Source organism: Eurosta solidaginis, chromosome 2 (assembly GCF_040869045.1).
Source record: "Eurosta solidaginis isolate ZX-2024a chromosome 2, ASM4086904v1, whole genome shotgun sequence".
In the NCBI taxonomy this organism is placed as follows: Eukaryota; Metazoa; Arthropoda; class Insecta; order Diptera; family Tephritidae; genus Eurosta; species Eurosta solidaginis.
The window spans coordinates 9,780,702-9,798,641 of NC_090320.1; the positions used below are offsets into that span (position 1 = coordinate 9,780,702).

Sequence of the window (17,940 nt, forward strand, 5' to 3'; positions counted from 1 at the left end):
GTAGCCGGTGTTGGATCAGCTAAGGGTTATTTTTTTTAAGTGCGGCCGAAGGCCGCCTACGCAGAAGGACATCACCGTGGCGGTAGCCACGGTTATACCACACACCCAGACTTGACACGGCGTAGCCCAGGGTTATTTTTTATAAGCGCGGCCGAAGGCCGCCTATGCAGAAAAGTGTTCTACTCAGAATTACTGTGCATGGCGCACTTTTTCAAAATATTTACATGACCTCTTTAACATTGTTAACATTATATTTTAATACAGAATTTTGAAAGCAGAATTTTAGAAAGCAGAATTTTAGAAAGCAAAATTTTAAAAAAGCAGAGTCTTAAAATGCAGAATTTTGTTTTTAGAATTTTGTACACACAGAATTTCGACACCAACCAAGCGGCGCCTACACTCAGAATTCCACGAAATTTTGAGGTGTCCATTACCGACAGAAGTCATTGAAAACAAGTAATCCATATACTGACCCTGACTCAGAAGTCTGATTCACGGATGTAATAAAATTTTGTGCTGGTATATATGGGCCGAACTTCAGGAAATTAATACCAATGGGATGCTACCCCACTATTTTTCAGGCAGAAATCTATGCAGTAGATGTTTGCGGTGGAGAGTGTCTACGGAAAGTTTTAGAACTGTCCTCATTATGCCAGACAGCCAGGCAGTCTTGCGCACCTTGCAGTCTTATACAACTACTTCTAAGCAAGTGTATGAATGCATTGAAGTCCTAAACAAGGTTTTGTTAGGAGGTTCCCTGACATCAGGGCCATGAAGGGTGCTATAGCAGCATTCTATGACCTAGAGCCATTCTGTGAAGTCACAAAGACACATGCTAGGGAAACCGTAAGTAACTGGGAAACAAAGCAGCTCAGATAATACTGGATAGAATGCCCAGTGAAAGACAAGTCAAATTACTTATACACCCAACAAACTCATTAATGTAAACAGAGACGATCTACAAACCCTCACTGGATACTATACGGAACACTGTAGCCTACGTTATAACCTAAGTAAATTAAACCAATCGAGTACACAAACATATTGTTTTTGTGAGTTGGAGAATGAAACTCTGATATAAGTTTCCCCTGCAAACAGCTTTCGGAGTTTCAGTTGTCGAACCACTCTGCCCGATTTCCATGTAAGCAGTAAAATTAGTTGCCCATGATGTATTTTGAATTTTGGCTAAATTATTTACTTCTTGAGATCCAGATGTTTCAAAAAACTCATAGCTGCCAACTGGGTTATGATGTTTCGGGAAACTCCGATGACTCGCAAGAACTTCTCGAAATTTTTTAGTTGAGATGGTATCAGGTAAATGACAGGTAGTTAAGATTACAACCGACAACTGACATTGGCATTACCTTTTTTCGTATACTAAAATTTTCGATTATTTTGAGAATGATATTGTTTGGCAGTCATTTCACAATTTAAGAATCAAACAAAAAGCATATTCCATACTCGAAGTAAGAACTCCCTTCTCAAATTAAGTAATCGCAAAGTTATTGAAAACATTTCTAGTTAACCACCCACCTTAGCACTACAAAATACAATATGCTGACTCTAAGCATTATTCGAGTCAATCAGTTAATTCACTCATTGAAAGAACGTAACTCAATGAACCAGTAATAATTATTTTGACAGCTGACAAAATGCATACGCCTGTCAAAGTAACAAACATCAACAAAGAAAGAAAACTGACAATCGCGTGAGTTAGAAATCAAAAGAATGAAAATAAAAAGAGAAGATGCGCGACGAAAATACTTTGTTCCCGAATGTGTATGAAAGAGAATAATATTATTATAATATTATGTATATTTGTATGTATATTACGGTGGTCCCTAAAAATCAATTTTACGCTTTTTTCCTGTCATACCACTTCAACAGTAATACCGAATTTATGTGTTATATTGCCAACTATCTTGCCGTCCTAAAAAAGGAAGCGGGTATCTACATTCTTTTAAAACTGGCATATTGAACTTAACTTGTTTGAAATTTTCCACCATATGCTGTTTTTTTATTGAAAATAAGTATATAGGACTAATTTTGGTGTGATCTTTCTATTTAAGGAAAAAAAACGTTCAATTTTATGTTCCTCATAGTCTTCAAGCCTTTGTAAATGATTATTTTTTGAAAAAAAAAACATGCTTTATTAGGACGGCAGTAACTATACTCTAATCGATATTTGGTATGAGAGAACTTAAAGTCAAATTTACATTTTTTGAGTCTCGATAGAGAAATTTTAACTTTGATCCCTGTGCTACACCCCTCAATTGTCGGCAATCGGTGACAAAAATTTGTATGAGATATTTTTGAATTTGGTATTAGAGCTTGAAGGCGTGAGATTGGAAAAAATCGGGAAGTTTATTTATAAGGACCTCCCTAATATGTATATTATAAGTACTACTTGCATAAATAGTACACATACAAAAATATTAAACTTAAGACACTAATATATTGTGCATATACAAAACGGGTAAAAAAAATGTATAAATATTAGAACTTACAATTTCTTCTCGAACACAAACGAGAATTGCGAGACCCGAAACATCGAAAACTCGGTTTCTTGCGAGATTCTTCTGCCTCGACATTCAATTTAGTCGATGCATTTGCAGTATTTTATGCATTTTGGTGTTTTTTACTTGGGGTACTGTGAAAATGTTCGCTTGTGCTCCAGCCAATGACTCGATTAAACTGAATGTCGAGAAGCTCGCGAACAAGTTCAAGAAGTTTTAAGCTCTATTATATTTTAACGATTAATTCTTACGATCTTTTATAGCATTTAATTATCTTATACATAGCTTTGCATCCTCTTACCTAGGTTATCCCACTTATTTAGTTCATATTGAATTATCCTATAATTTATAAAGTTTTAATAAAAACAAAACTATTATAAAATTGTCAGTCACCGAGCGCCAGAAAAAAGGTGTTGGTAATAAATTTCAAGCAAATTTCCACGCAAACTTTGTTGTTAGGCATAAATACATATGTTACATACATGTTTTTGTTTATTTTTATTCTACTCACCCCAGCTGGCGCCTGTTCGTCCCAGACATTGGCTAGTTTCACTGTTCCATATGAATTTTCTGAAACCCTCCCATTTGCCCATCTTTGGCGGTGGTGAATAATATTGTTCTGCAATTTTCTTGTCGGCCATATTTGTTGTTGTTGTCTTGTGCTGTTTTTGTGTTGAAGTTTTTTTTTAAATATTACTTTTTATAATGCTATAACTGTGTTGAAGTCAATAGTACTTCTTACACTTTACTTTTTGTTGTTTTCTAAAGATATCAAATTTGTACCTTTTTCTTCTGTTCTGCTTTGCTGTTTTTCCCCTTTGTTTCGATTGCTCAGCAGTTTGAGAGGGTTTCTATTTAGTTTTATTTTAATATTTTTTAAATTTGTGTATGTACACTTATACTATTTTATTTAGTTTGTCTATTTTCGCAGTATTCGTAGTTTCTCAGTTCATAAACTTTATTGGTTTATACATTAAAATAATTTTATTTTGTTTATTTGTATTATTTAATGTTAAACTTTTTTCTGAGTAAACTGATTTTTCGCTTTATTACTGCTTTTTTCGTATAACAAGAAGAAGTTTTATTTATATTATCTTTTGTTTTTGTGTGCCTATTTTGCTGTAATTAAGATTTAACTTTTTCTTACTTTTGATTTAAGGAATTTGTTTTTTGCGTATTTTTTCCTTATACGATTTTTTGTTTTTATATCTTAATCAACTGGATCGAAACATTTTTATGGATTTTTTTGGTTTTGTTCTTTTCACTTAAATGTTCTTTGTAGAATATTGACAACAGTAGTATGGTGAATACTGTGTGTTGGCTATTGCAATTCTTTAATTTTGAATATCAATGATGTTGCCACCTAGAGGAAAAGGATTAAAATTGTAGCTTGAATTAAAGTTAAGCTGTTGGCGCATGTTTTTTATATTTTGTCCCAACTTTAATAAGAGACTTATTTATCAAAATTTAAATAAAGTCATTTATTATGGTACAAATATTTCCAATAATTCATCTTCTATATATAATTCTCGTGTCACAGTATTTGTTGTTGAAATTCATCGAAACGGATCCACTGACTTTCATAAAATTTTGTGAGCATATTGAGTAGGTCTGAGAATCTGGTCTTATCTATTTTTCATATCCCAAAGCGGTTAGGGTGGTTCACTCCTTAATTTTTTTTAGACAACGTTTTTTATGAAAAAGCATTCGAAAACACACACAATCCTCTAGGACTGGGACTTGGACTGGACTTTAAATAGGACTATAAATAAAGGATTAAGAATAATAAAAATCACCCCAGCGGGTTAGGGGGTGAGAATATACGCGCGGTAGGTATGCCTGTCGCAAGAGGCGACTAAAATACCAAATAAATTCAAGGGATTGTGTAGCGCAACCCTTTCAGGTTGCCAGCGCAATATATAGCTTTTCCAAACCCAATTGTCAACCTCACCTATCCGTAGCGAATCCTATTTCATTAACACCCGAGGCTCTGGCGACCCCGAGCTCCTCATAGATCTTAGGGGTGGGAGGGCGGTATGGCCAAGGAGGTCGCATGTGGTCATAACAAATCGTTCCCGAGATGGTCGGGCTTGGTATCGGAATGTACCGGATCTGCATCCGGCAAAGGACCATCAACATTGATAACACTCCGCAAGACCTTCGGGTAGTGTCCTTATCGCTACAACAACAACAACAAGAATAAAAATAACTTTAAAAGAAAACGAGGGAAGTAGAAAGAGACTGAGAAAAATACAGACATTCAGTTAGACAAAGATAGAGAGATAGGGATAGATAGATCGGTGGAGGGAGAAGGAGCGTCAGCTAGAGAGAAAAAGGGGGATCGAAAAGATGGGGAGAGAGGAAAAGACGCAAGAAAGGAGGATAAGGAAAAGGAGAGGTAGAGTAAGCGGTAAAAACTTATTTAAAGTTATGTAGCTAGAACAAAATTAGGGCAGAACAACATCTATCTGCAGCAGTATGCCATAAAAATGGTCATATTTCCCGATTGATTGGTGTTGGTGTTTCTTTAAAATTAAATATACCTTAAGCATTTCGAGAAATATTGTAAAAATTGTATAGGATATTGTACTTGAAATTAGCAAAAATCAATATTCTCCTCGACAAATAGCGGAGATTTTGTTTATTGTCATCAAAATACATAAAGTGGGAACCGAGCTATGGTTGATTCCAAGTGATACATCATCATCATCACCAAATGGCGCTTAATCTGTTAGGCTATTTTGGTCATGGCATAACAAGTCACTCAATCATCACTGCTCGCGATAACTGATGCGAATTTGGGTCACCAAGAGATCAAGCATTCCTCTTTTTTCTCACTTAAATTAGTATTGCCTTAACATCACGTAGCTAGCGAAGTCCTTAGGGTTTGTTAGCTAAGATCACGGGAAGAACCACAAATCACCGGCGAGCTTTATTCCAGAATACTTCGAGGGCTATCCCACAAAAAAAAATAAAAAAATTTAAAATATTTGTTAAAAAAGCGGAATAGTCCCTTGAAATTGGTTTGGCAAAGACTCCGACTGTATTTCTGCCATAAAATTGAAAATTCACCCGCCTTGCAGGTCGGAAACCGCTAGTTTCAAGAAAAAGCTAAGAAGCACGACGCAAATTGAAAAAGAAGTTCGGCTCAAATCTTTTCGGAGATAGATAGAGCGAGGTACCTATATATTTATTCCTAGTTGGCACATGTTCTTTACCTGCTTCTTGTCTCCATAGTTCAACAGCTAAGTGGGTAGTCAGGCCGTCATTAGCCGGAGGTTTATAGGTGTCGGCATCTTCTTCGCTTACTAGTAATAATAAGATGTGTCGTTACACTATCCTAACCGAGCCTTCATAATCTAATAGTGCTGTGTAAATGCTATCACGTTACCTCGCCAGCTCGAAAATTTGCTTTCTCTCAGAGTGGAGTAAATTACTACCGTCTGCTTCATGAGCACCTTTCCAATCGCAAATTTTCCCCGATTCAATGCGAGCATTTTCTTCGTCGCACAAAGGCATGCGGTTGTCTTGGCTGTCAAAAGGTAATACTCAGTTCGAATCGATACTCGTTGACTACACACAACAAGGACATTAAAGCTTAAGCAGCCGTCGATTACGACATGATCAATTTTGTTTAGTTGTTTTTGATCAAGAGACGACAACTAGCTGTATATTTTTATCCTCAGACCTCTTAATACATAAAAGCATATTTTTTCGAGTTGCGGTGAAATCGATAAAACTACTTCAGCCTGTTGGGAGATGTTTCAAAGTGCAAACTGAATAATGGTTCTAAGTCACGGCAAGGATAATAATCGCATGTCTTCACTAATTTCCAGTAGAAAGAGTTCAGTTGCATTATGGTGTGTGTCGTAGATAAATGTTAAATTGAAGAAGCTCGCCTTGATGTGATTCACGGCGAGATGATTTCACAGGCACTGTCTCGTCACAAAATCAACATAGCAGGTACGCTTTATGTTTTCAGCCAACTAGGCTTTGTGGTAGACGCCGCTTGTTTTGCTCAGTCTATGAGGTTTTGTTATGCATTTATTTTATGGGAAGGGTTTTGCGAAAAGAAATTTCTTAGGCCTATGAAATAATCATTTTTACACAGAAGTTGGTGTCAAATATGAACTTCAAATGAGTTTCAGAAAGTTTAATCACATTTTAAGGGTTAGTGTATTATGAAACTGACAAGATATACAGATATATTTGAAATTGTAGATAGACCTTAAAAAAATACCGTTGAGTCGTCATTATCTTCCAAGGATTGATGGCACATACACACACATCACGTCATACACCGAATCGCTCATGATTTTTGCTTGAAAAAATTAGAAGCCGCTGCACTTCACTCCACTCTCTTTCTTTGCATTGAAATTTCCACACCGATATGGCACAAGGACATCTCAATTAGGGATATAAATACTGTCAATTGCACATCTAAAACTTTCAATTAGTTAATTAATATGTGTAAACCTTTCACAATTCCACAAACGCTTACTTTAATTTATTATTCAAACTCAATCAGTTTAATTAAACAACTTTTTTCTGCTTTGTCTGCACTTCGATCAAATATAAAATTGCTGACTAACTGCCTTTGAAACTGCCGCTTGCAACTATTAATGTCACAAAGGGAAAAGCGATTATGTAACGGTACACGCACTGTATAAAAGGCCGCAAAAGAAAATATGGAAAATTTTCGCTCAACGAATGACCGAATCACCCACCGAAGAAAGTTAACGAAATGCTCATAAGTGAGCATGCCACGAACAACAACTCAACAACATACGAAAAAGTAGTGAGAGGTAAAAGACAACGAATACCCTTAGATCCTAAAAAATGAGAGCGAAAAGTAGAGGGTGTGCTAAAAATGTTGTTGGGAGGTAACTACAATAAAAATGAGAGAATACGCGGTGTACTAAAATGGAAGGAAAATCTATTAAACTTGCGAAATGAAAGGCAGATGGAGTAAAGTAAAAAGAAGAAGAAGAATGGTGCAAATGAAAAATTAAAACTGCGAATATGAAATTTCCTGATAAATTAACAAGAAAAACCATAGAATTTCGAGTAATGAAATGGGGGAAGATATTTTAAAATCTGCGTAGGAGGAACGCATAGTCAGTCAATTTAGGATTGTTATTGGACTTGAGCTAATATTGGGCTTATTTGCAAAGAAACGCTAACCTTTGGCACTATGAAATTGTTTGGAGGAGACTGCCCTATAATGAAATAGCATAAAAGTGCTAACTTATACAAACCTAAATGATGAGAATCGAATATTCTAAATAAAAAAATTGAAACTGACTAATTAAAAATGTTTTTGAAAAGCCTGTTCTTATTTCTTAATTTTCCATCGTTTTATGTTTATTTCTACATTTTTGAAATACTTAAGAAACTTTATTGTATTTGTATAATATATATAAGTTTGGAACAGTATATACATATAAGTTTGGAACAGTTTTTTATTCGGTTTTCTGAAATATCATTCATACTGAGTACTAAAATCCGTTTTGGAAGAATATCATTTTTAGTTTTCGAGTGTTTTAATTTTTATGCATCATTCATATCAAAAAAAATTTCAAAATTTTGTCAAGCTTTGTAGAGTTTTAAAAAACCAAATGTGAAACTTGAGTTTTTTTTTACTTTTCAAACAATTTTTGAATATATTTTTTCTTTGAATTTTTTAAAGACCATAGAAATAATTACAGTTTTCTAAAATATTTTTAAAAAAATTTAGTAAAAAGCTCCGAATTGATAGAAAAAATTATCTAAACTTAATACTAAAACTTGATTTCAAATGATATTAGTTTTTGTTTTGAAGTACTTAAGTTCTTATTCCTGCATTCAAGTTTAAAAAAAGTTTAAAAAAAGTTTAAAAACTATTGTCAAATATTTTGGAAATTTGCTTTCTGATTTGTTGTTTTTTTTTTAAGAATTTTCGAATTTATTGTTTTTTTCGTATATATTTTTAATGCGGCTACTGAAAAAGATATATATTTATTTTATTTATAGGAGTTATAATTCTCTTATCAGCATTCGTATTAAAAAAAACTTATACGAAGAGTTTTTCAATAGTTTTTCCTCGGTTTTTTAAATGACGTAATTATTTGTACAGTTTTCGGAAATATCGCAAAAAATTTTGAGCCAATCAGTAAAATTTTTCAAAACTGAGTACTAAAAATTTAATTCAAAGAATGTCATTTTTGGTTTGGGAGTATTTCAGCATTCAAGTAAAAAAAATTTCAAAACTTTCTTATAACACATGGGAAACTTGTGAAAATCCGATTTGAAGCTCACCGCTATCTTAAATATCGTAAACAGATTATAATTGATTATTAAAAACTTTTAACACATGTATACAAAAAGCGATTTCGAAGAATGTAAAAAAAAACTTAAAGACTGTTTTCAAACATTTGAAACTTGCGGTTTTCATTTCTTAACTTTTTTAAAGAATTTCTGAATTGATTATTTCTTTGGATCCTTTTAATACCTTAATTAATATTTTTAGTAAATATTCAACATTTTCAAATGTGAGTTTTGAAAATTGATTATGAAAAATATAATTTTTGATCTTGGTCTTTTTCGAATTTCTTAAATAATTTTTCTCCCTTTTTATTTTCATAATTTTAATTTTTTATTAATTTGTAAATATTTCAAAACTATGTACTGATAAGTGTTTTAAATGTTATATCCGCAATTCGAATAAAAAAAGTACATACTTCCAAACAAACACTTTACATGGACTTTTTTGAATAAAGTTTTGAAAATGTTTTTTCGAGCATTTTAAAATTTCGTAGCTATAATTTTTAATAATTCGGAAAATAATATCAAAACTAAAAAACGTTTCTAAAAAATTCATTTTTACTACTTAACGTGTTTTATTTCTTATTTCAATTTAAAAAATATTTAAAAAAATTATTTTTTTTTAGTTTTAATTTTGGAATTTTGAAATAAAAAAACTGTCTTCAAATTATTGTTATAGGCCTTGAGTTCGATTTCGAACCTGAAATTAAAAATGTTTTTATTTTCCTTTTTAGCGTGTTTTAAATATTATATCAGCAAACTAAAAAAAGGATTTCCAATCGTTTTTTAATAACTTTCGAAGTGTGGGCCGAATCAACAGTTATTCCTACACTTTTTCTTTCGATAGGAAATTTAAAGTTTTTTCTTATCAATTTTCCTTTTTATCGGTTGTACATATTGAAGGGGTGTTTTACATAATCTCGACTCAAAAAATCCCGAAACCTAAAATCCCGAAACATATAATACCGGCACGACCAAATTCCGACCATGCATAATCCCGACAACATGTAAATAAAATAAATAAATGTAAGGCGCGATAACCTCCGAAGAGATCTAAGGCCGAGCTTCTCTTCCAATTTGCGTCGTGCTCCTATTGATTTTCCCTACAAATCGGCCGGACGGGACCTACATGTTTTATGCCGACTCCGAACGGCATCTGCAAGGCAGATGAGTTTTCACTGAGAGCTTTTCATGGCAGAAATACACCCGGAGCGCTTGCCAAACACTGCCGAGGGGCGACCCCGCTTAGAAAAATTTTCTTCTAATTGAAAAACCTTGTTTCTAAAATGTTGATGTTGCTTTGCCTGGGGTTTGAACCCAGGGCATCCGGTGTGGTAGGCGGAGCACGCTACCATCACACCACGGTAGCCGCCAACAACATGTAAATTGGGAAAAAACACATGATGTCATATAAAATACACATCTTTTGTATTGTTTTTATTTTAGACATATCTTTACAACAACATTTACACGCACAACATGTTTCTGCTAAGGCGCCCTTAGCGCGCTTCAAAAAATAACCCTTAGCCGATTCAGCACCGGCTATTCGATCCACAGTACTTCTGCGCAGAACACATTTCACATAAGCGTAATGTGTAATAAACGAATTTTGGTAAGTTGTCTGGCTTGTGTTTTGTCGAGATTTGGAGTTGTCGGGATTTTGCCTAGTCGGGATATTGTATTGGTCGGGATTTTGTTATATCCGGCTTGTATCTTGTAGGGATTTCTGAAAATTGTTGGGATTCTGGAAGTCGGGATTATATGCTGCAGCGATGTTGAAGGGACTGAAGAAACTATCTTTAATGGTTGAAAGAGTGAGAGCAATAAAATGCTATCTTATGGCTAACCATTTACAAAGTATGAAAGCCTCTTCTATTAACTAACTAGTGTCGAGCACTGAAAGAAACGCGGTAGAGTGATTAAGCGCTGTAGATAACTAATGAACCAAAATATATGGCTTTATCATGTTATCATATTCATATGAGGTACACTTTGACTGCTAAAAACTAAGTAAGACCAGAAGAAAGACTGTATTTCAGTAATTGCTGGTACAAAAATGTTAATATTTTTTAAAAATAACTCGATCTAGACGTAATACGGGCGCTACATTTCCTTTAGAAGTGTTGGTGAAAAGTTAAATGCTGGTAGCACTAATAACAAACAAGTTATATAAACAAAATAACCAAATTCACACAATATTTGTTGCCTACCAGCCGACTGTTTTTGTTGCAACCGACCAGCCCCCAATAATTCAGGTCATGTGATATTTACTTAAGGTAAATATCCGCTTTGCATTTAAATTTGCTTTCAACACTTTCTTACAAACAATAAAACTCTGACTAGGTCACAATGCAAAGTTGTTTCACCTCTCAGTATTTTCGCGTGCTAAGGAAAATTTAGTATGAAACCGAAAAAAAAGTCGCAAAAGGAAGTCATAAAATTATGTACTTGCATTTATTCGCAAATACTAAGACTAAGCAAAGTATGTACTCATATGTCATTATATAATTGCAAATCTGCATTTCAAGTAGTAAATTGCGATAGTAAAATGAGTTAGCATACGAAATTAAGACCTTTCGAAAAATTGATACAGGACTATTTTCATTTCCAATAACACAGCTGACAGTACTTTATTGATTCCTATATCTACTATAGCTCGCTGTGAGCTTCATGCATGGGCGAATTCTACAAAGGAAGGTTGAGCGAAAAAAATTGGAAATCAATAAAGGCAGTTAATGAATTGTTTTTTAAAATAGTACTATCAGGCTCCCTGAGGAAGACGTGAGAGCGTCGAAACGCGTAGGAGAGAAAAAAGAAAATTTAACTTCGCCCTCTCATTTCCCGGCCGTAAAGCTCCATCAAAACAAGCTGTCCAGCACCTCATTAGCGCCCATTTTTTCTGTAATATCTGCCTGCATATGAATTAACCCCAATCCATTCAAATGCTCTTATGTCATCATCTTGCGAAGATATGACTTTAAACGGCGTAAGGTGGGGAAAGATCGCTCGACAGTGCTAGTTGTCAATGAAAGCGTCAAAAGCTATCTAATATATAACTGAACTGTTGCTCGTTTGTAGGCATCTGCTGAAGATACTGGGGAATTTTTTGTCATCCGATATCAAAATTTAATCTCTCTCTCTCTCTCTCTCTTAAAAAGATATACTACAAGAAGAGTCTTCTCTATATACTTTCACATCCTCGACATTGTCGCAGCTGAAGTTATGCAGCAACTTTTTCAATTTTCCGATTGTTTGGAGAACCTGGCCTAATCTAGTAAAATGTATATATGTATACTGAGTGGGCATTAATCTTCAACTGACTTCGTGATTCTTATAATATCAGAGAGGATTACCAAGCTTACTTCATTCTCTTGGCAAATACAAGAAGCTTTCTAGGACCTACAGCTGGAGTCTTAGCCTGGCGAGTACAGGGCACGAGCATGAAACATGCTCGACCGTTTCCATCTCCAATCCGTTTTCCCACAACTACTATCATTATAAGCCTGATTTAAAAGCATATGATGCCAGAAGGCAGTGACCAGTCGTCTCTTTTCAATGATAAGTGTCACTTTGTTAGTCCAAGGTTGTAAGACATGCCCATAATCTTCACCACTTTGCAGCCACGCGCTTGGTTCCACGCTTTCCCCGCTTGGGCGATCATGTGCAACTCTCGCCTTCTTTGAATTTCATCCAATCTGATTGAGACATCTACGTTACAAGCTTCGAGGGATGCGGTCTGTTAAGCTAGCTCATTTTCATATATTCCCACATGTCCCATGACAGAATACTGCCTTAATTGCTACTTGGCTAGCGGATTAATGGATTTTGATCAAGTTTTAAAGGGAACAGAAATGTACCGTATATGTTTGGACCATTTTAGAACTACTTTGGGGTTGTCTAGTTCTGGGATAACTTCAGGTACATTTCCGGATTATTTTAAGGATCATTTCGGAACTATTTCAAAGCGATTTTGGGCAATTTCAGAATAAAAAAAATACTTGGCGCGATTTACCTCTGTGAAGATTTAAGCCGATATTCTCTTCTCATTTTCGTCGTACTGCTCTTTAACTTGTTTACAAATTGGCTGGGCGGCGACTGCATAATGAAGTTTCCATGAAAAGCTTTTCATGGCAGAAATACACGCGGAGTTTTTGCCAAACCACAGCCAGAGGCGATCCTGCCTAGAAACAATTTTTTCTAATTGGAAATTTTTTTTTTCAAAATTTTTGATGAAGCTTTACCCAAGAATTTTGGGATCACTTCTGTATAATTTTCGTGACCACTTTTTTTCAGGATCACTTCGGGATTATTTTAGTATTAATATTGAGGCTACTTTGAGATTATTTTTGGTATCTTTTCGGTACAATTCTGGATTATTTTCGAAATTATTTCAAAACTGTTTTGGAGCCATTTTTTTAAGTTTCACTTTAATACACTCCTAATAAAAATGCCAGCATTAAGTGCAAAAACAATGCCAGCTTAGAAATCAAACGGAGAATAACTCTTGCCAACAAGTGCAACTTTGGACTGAGTAGGCAATTGAAAAGTAAAGTCCTCTCTCGATGAACAAATATCACGCTCTATAAGTCGCTCAACATGCATTGCTCGAAATCAAAGACGGTGTCGAGAGAAGATCAGATGGCTCTTGAAGTGTTCGAGAGAAAAGTTCTACGGAAGTTTTATAGTCTGTGCCTGATGCAGACGGCGACTATCGAAGGAGGTATAATAATGAGTTATATGAAAACCCAGAGAAAAGTATGGGTCTGAGAGATTCATTATGGATACGCTATAAAGGCTTTGTTACCGCACAATCTGGTGTAACAAGACTTTCGATACACCTGCGAAGAATCGTGCGATTAATCCCGTATGAGAGTGGTCTGCGACGGATCTCTTTTGTCTACATTGGGATAAAATTGATTCCCTCTATTCACTTTTGGCTGCAATTGGAAACGAAATGAGTAAAATAAACAAGAATGTGATTGAGTCGAATTATTTAAGAAAAATTCAGAGCACTATAATGAACCTAAAATACTGGGACCATATTTTCCGTTATTGTTCTATTTTAATTTTTCTACAACACCAATACAAAAAAATATAAAATACATATTGTTTTAGAGTTTCAAAAATTTTAAAGTACGTAAGAATTTCCAAAGAATACTGTATGATAGTGCGTAAGAAGAGAATCTTTCCGACAGTACCCGTAGAGGTACAAAGAGGACACGTACCCGTACCCGAAAGGGTATAAAGGAGATTAGAAAAAGGACCTGTCCGACAGCGCCCATTGGGGTATGAAGAGGACCCCTTTTACGATACCCATTAAGACATAAACACTTACAATTGGAGTTTCCTTGGGGCATGCCAAAACAAAAGGGATCACCCCAACCCATTTAAGGAGATCAGAACTGCCTATAGTCGCATATTCCTTTGCGACTCATTCCGGGTTCATTCTAGACAAATCGCATTTTTTTCAGGGATCTTTATGCGTTTTGTTCGGGCTTGTGATGGCAGCATAAATAGCAAACGGCAGTGAATAGCAAATAATATACACCACAAAAAAATTACAAAAAAATTTAATAAGAATAAAGAAAACTATAAATATTTCTACCGTAAGGACTTCTGATTGCGCAAGCTTTCTTAGGCGAAAACTAACAACAACAACAAAACACGTTCGGTAACACAGATGACGATATTAAGGCGACATACCCACAGGCAAGCGGAGACATGGTATTAAAAAGAAGCAAACAAGGACGACGACATTATTGGAAAATGGAGCAAAAATCTAACGGTATAATAAAGAGTAAGTGAGCGGCTGATAGTTATTTACACAAACAACACATATTCGTTCGTGCCGAAAAACGTTGAAAATCATTTCGGTCAAGAAATCGCTATCGTATAAAATATTGAGCGATGAAGCGAATGTGTCGTTAAAGAGGAAGTCTGCTATATAGCCTGGTGATACCAACACATACATACATACAAACAATACACAAAAGCACTCGTAGCATACTTAGAGGCGCGTAGACACAAATACAAAAAAAAAAGACGATTGAAAAAACAACAAAATACAAGAATGCGTGTCACTAAAGCACTGGCACACAGAGTCCAAGTTATGTATTATACCATCGCTATATATACATATATATTCTTGCTCGTAACATCTGCTGTTTAAGGCAGTCGAGTATGCCGTTAGAGTACACTTTTATTAGACACAAGCTATTGCTATATTCGTTCGTTTTAATTGCGCTCTGAGCAACGCTTGCTCTCTCGCTCTTACTCTCACGCGCTGTGGCGCCTAGTTTTCAACGAAAGTGTTACAAAATCGGTAAATTTTTTTCCAAATTTTTCTTTTTTTTTTAAGATAATTTTTAAATTTTATAATTTTGAAAAATACAGCACTAAGCGTGCTATTTCAAATTTTCGACACATTCTCAATTTTCAAAAAATTTGTTTCACCTTATGGCATGTTATATCACTTCCTTTTGACGCCTTGCTCACACAGCTGTCCTTGGTAGTCCTTTATGATTCCTTCTTTTTTTTTAATTTTGCACAAATTTTGAAAATAGGATTTTTGCAAAAACAAAACTTTACTTCAAAACTTTACAAAATATTTCAAACTTGTTGTGTATTTCAAAGTGACTAGGATAACATATACTTTTTTTTAGCTTCACACACAAACACACAAACGCAGGCTGTTACTAGACACACACACACACACACGCTTGCACACATATGAAAAGTGACAAATTTCTGACATTTTCACTTTCAATAATTTTAACATTTCTACTTTCTCACAAAATTATTTTCCAAACTTCACAAAAATCTAACATAAAGTCTGTTTTCATACAAAATTCTGCAGTAGCAAGAAGTTTTTGAAAATTTTCCAATGTTCGATTTTTCACCAAGCTTTATGTAATTTTCACGGTATTGCCTTCATTTGCGCATTTGTATGAGCGAGAAAGAGCGAGAGGAACTAAAATTCCAGCAAATCTATTTTTTTCGAAAAATTCACACAATTTTCAGTTTTATTGAAACCACTCTCACTAAAAATTCCTTTTTTTGTAAGTTTTCAATATTGTAATCCGCCCGCAAACACAAACACACTTTTTATATAATCTTTAGTTAGTCTATAACGGCTATGTAGTAATCTTGCTCATAATTTTTTTTTTTTTGCTTTTTTTGCCTACTGCTTTTTTGTTGTATTTTTATTCCGCACTAAACGACAAATCGAGGAGCTACCGTCCACAGTTAAAACGCCAATGATGAGTGTCTTCGCTGCAACTGACCGAAACAATTTGTCGTTCTGTTGCTCTAAGCTGGCCAAGTGTTATCGCAGCGTAGCGCCGCAGCTGGAAGTCGACGTTCTCTAGAATTGTGCTAAAAAGCTTAAATTGAATTTGTTAAAGATTGCAGTAATAGATTTTTTTGTTGTCGAAAGCTTTTATGCAATCTTTTACACTAACATATGTACATATATGGCTGTAGGTATGCGAGTGGGAAGGCTGACAGTTATAAGCCGGCTTGGATAGGCTAGGAGAATGCTCCTCAAAAAAACGGTAAGCTATGGAATTATTAATATTGCTTGTTGATTTATATACGCAAAAAAAAACAAGTAAGGAAGGCTAAGTTCGGGTGTAACCGAACATTACATACTCAGCTGAGAGCTTTGAAGACAAAATAAGGGAAAATCACCATATAGGAAAATGAACCTAGGGTAACCCTGGAATATGTTTGTATGACATGGGTATCAAATGGAAGGTATTAAAGAGTATTTTAAAAGGCAGTGGGCCATAGATCTATAGGTGGACGCCATTTAAGGATATCGCCATAAATAAAGGTGGACCAGGGTGACTCTAGAATGTGTTTGTACGATATGGGTATCAAATGAAAGGTGTTAATGAGTATTTTAAAAGGCAGTGGGCCTTAGTTCTATAGGTGGACGCCTTTTCGATATATCGCCATAAAGGTGGACCAGGGGTGACTCTAGAATGTGTTTGTACGATATGGGTATCAAATGAAAGGTGTTAATGAGTATTTTAAATGGGAGTGGGCCTTAGTTCTATAGGTGGACGCCTTTTCGAATTATCGCCATAAAGGTGGACCAGGGGTGACCCTAGAATGTGTTTGTACGATATGGGTATCAAATGAAAGGCGTTAATGAGTATTTTAAAAGGCAGTGGCCCTTAGTTCTATAGGTGGACGCCTTTTCGAGATATCGCCATAAAGGTGGACCAGGGGTCACTCTAGAATGTGTTTGTACGATATGGGTATCAAATGAAAGTTGTTAATGAGTATTTTAAAAGGCAGTGGGCATTAGTTCTATAGGTGGACGCCTTTTCGAGATATCGCCATAAAGGTGGACCAGCGGTGACTCTAGAATGTGTTTGTACGATATGGGTATCAAATGAAAGGTGTTAATGAGTATTTTAAATGGGAGTGGGCCTTAGTTCTATAGGTGGACGCCTTTTCGAGATATCGCCATAAAGGTGGACCAGGGGTGACTCTAGAATGTGTTTGTACGATATGGGTATCAAATGAAAGGTGTTAATGAGTATTTTAAATGGGAGTGGGCCTTAGTTCTATAGGTGGACGCCTTTTCTTGATATCGCCATAAAGGTGGACTAGGGGTAACTCTAGAATACGTTTGTACGATATGGGTACCAAATGAAAGGTGTTGGTAATTATTTAAAAGGAGTGGGCCTTAGTTCACTAGGTGGACGCCTTTTCGGGATATCGCCATAAAGGTGGACCAGGGGTGACTCTAGAATGTGTTTGTACGATATGGGTATCAAATGAAAGGTGTTAATGAGTATTTTAAAAGGCAGTGGGCCTTAGTTCTATAGGTGGACGCCTTTTCGAACGTACGATATGGGTATCAAATGAAAAGTGTTAATGAGTATTTTAAATGGGAGTGGGCCTTAGTTTTATAGGTGGACGCCTTTTCGAGATATCGCCATAAAGGTGGACTAGGGGTGACTCTAGAATGTGTTTGTACGATATGGGTATCAAATGAAAGGTGTTAATGAGTATTTTAAATGGGAGTGGGCCTTAGTTCTATAGGTGGACGCCTTGTCGAGATATCGCCATAAAGATGGCCAGGGGTGACTGTAGAATGTGTTTGTAC

The 17,940-nt window shown here is 35.3% G+C and overlaps 1 protein-coding gene across 8 annotated transcripts in view; it reads right to left on the reverse strand.

Annotated features, from left to right (window-relative positions):
• Nucleotides 1-16,117, reverse strand: part of nrv3 (nervana 3) — a 146,884-nt gene extending 130,767 nt beyond the window's left edge. Inside the window, exons 1-2 of one of the 8 annotated variants that reach the window (XM_067764338.1) lie at nt 16,004-16,117; nt 3,028-3,879 (exon numbers count right to left, since the gene is read on the reverse strand). In XM_067764338.1, the coding sequence (XP_067620439.1) occupies nt 3,028-3,157 (130 nt within the window). In that variant the 5' untranslated portion in view covers nt 3,158-3,879; nt 16,004-16,117. Of the gene's footprint in view, nt 1-3,027; nt 3,880-7,017; nt 7,162-15,272; nt 15,408-15,663; nt 15,807-15,830 lie in introns of those variants that run through there. The other 7 variants (XM_067764339.1, XM_067764340.1, XM_067764345.1 and 4 more) reach the window with 7 other exon arrangements.
• Between the last annotated feature and the right edge of the window lie 1,823 nt (nt 16,118-17,940).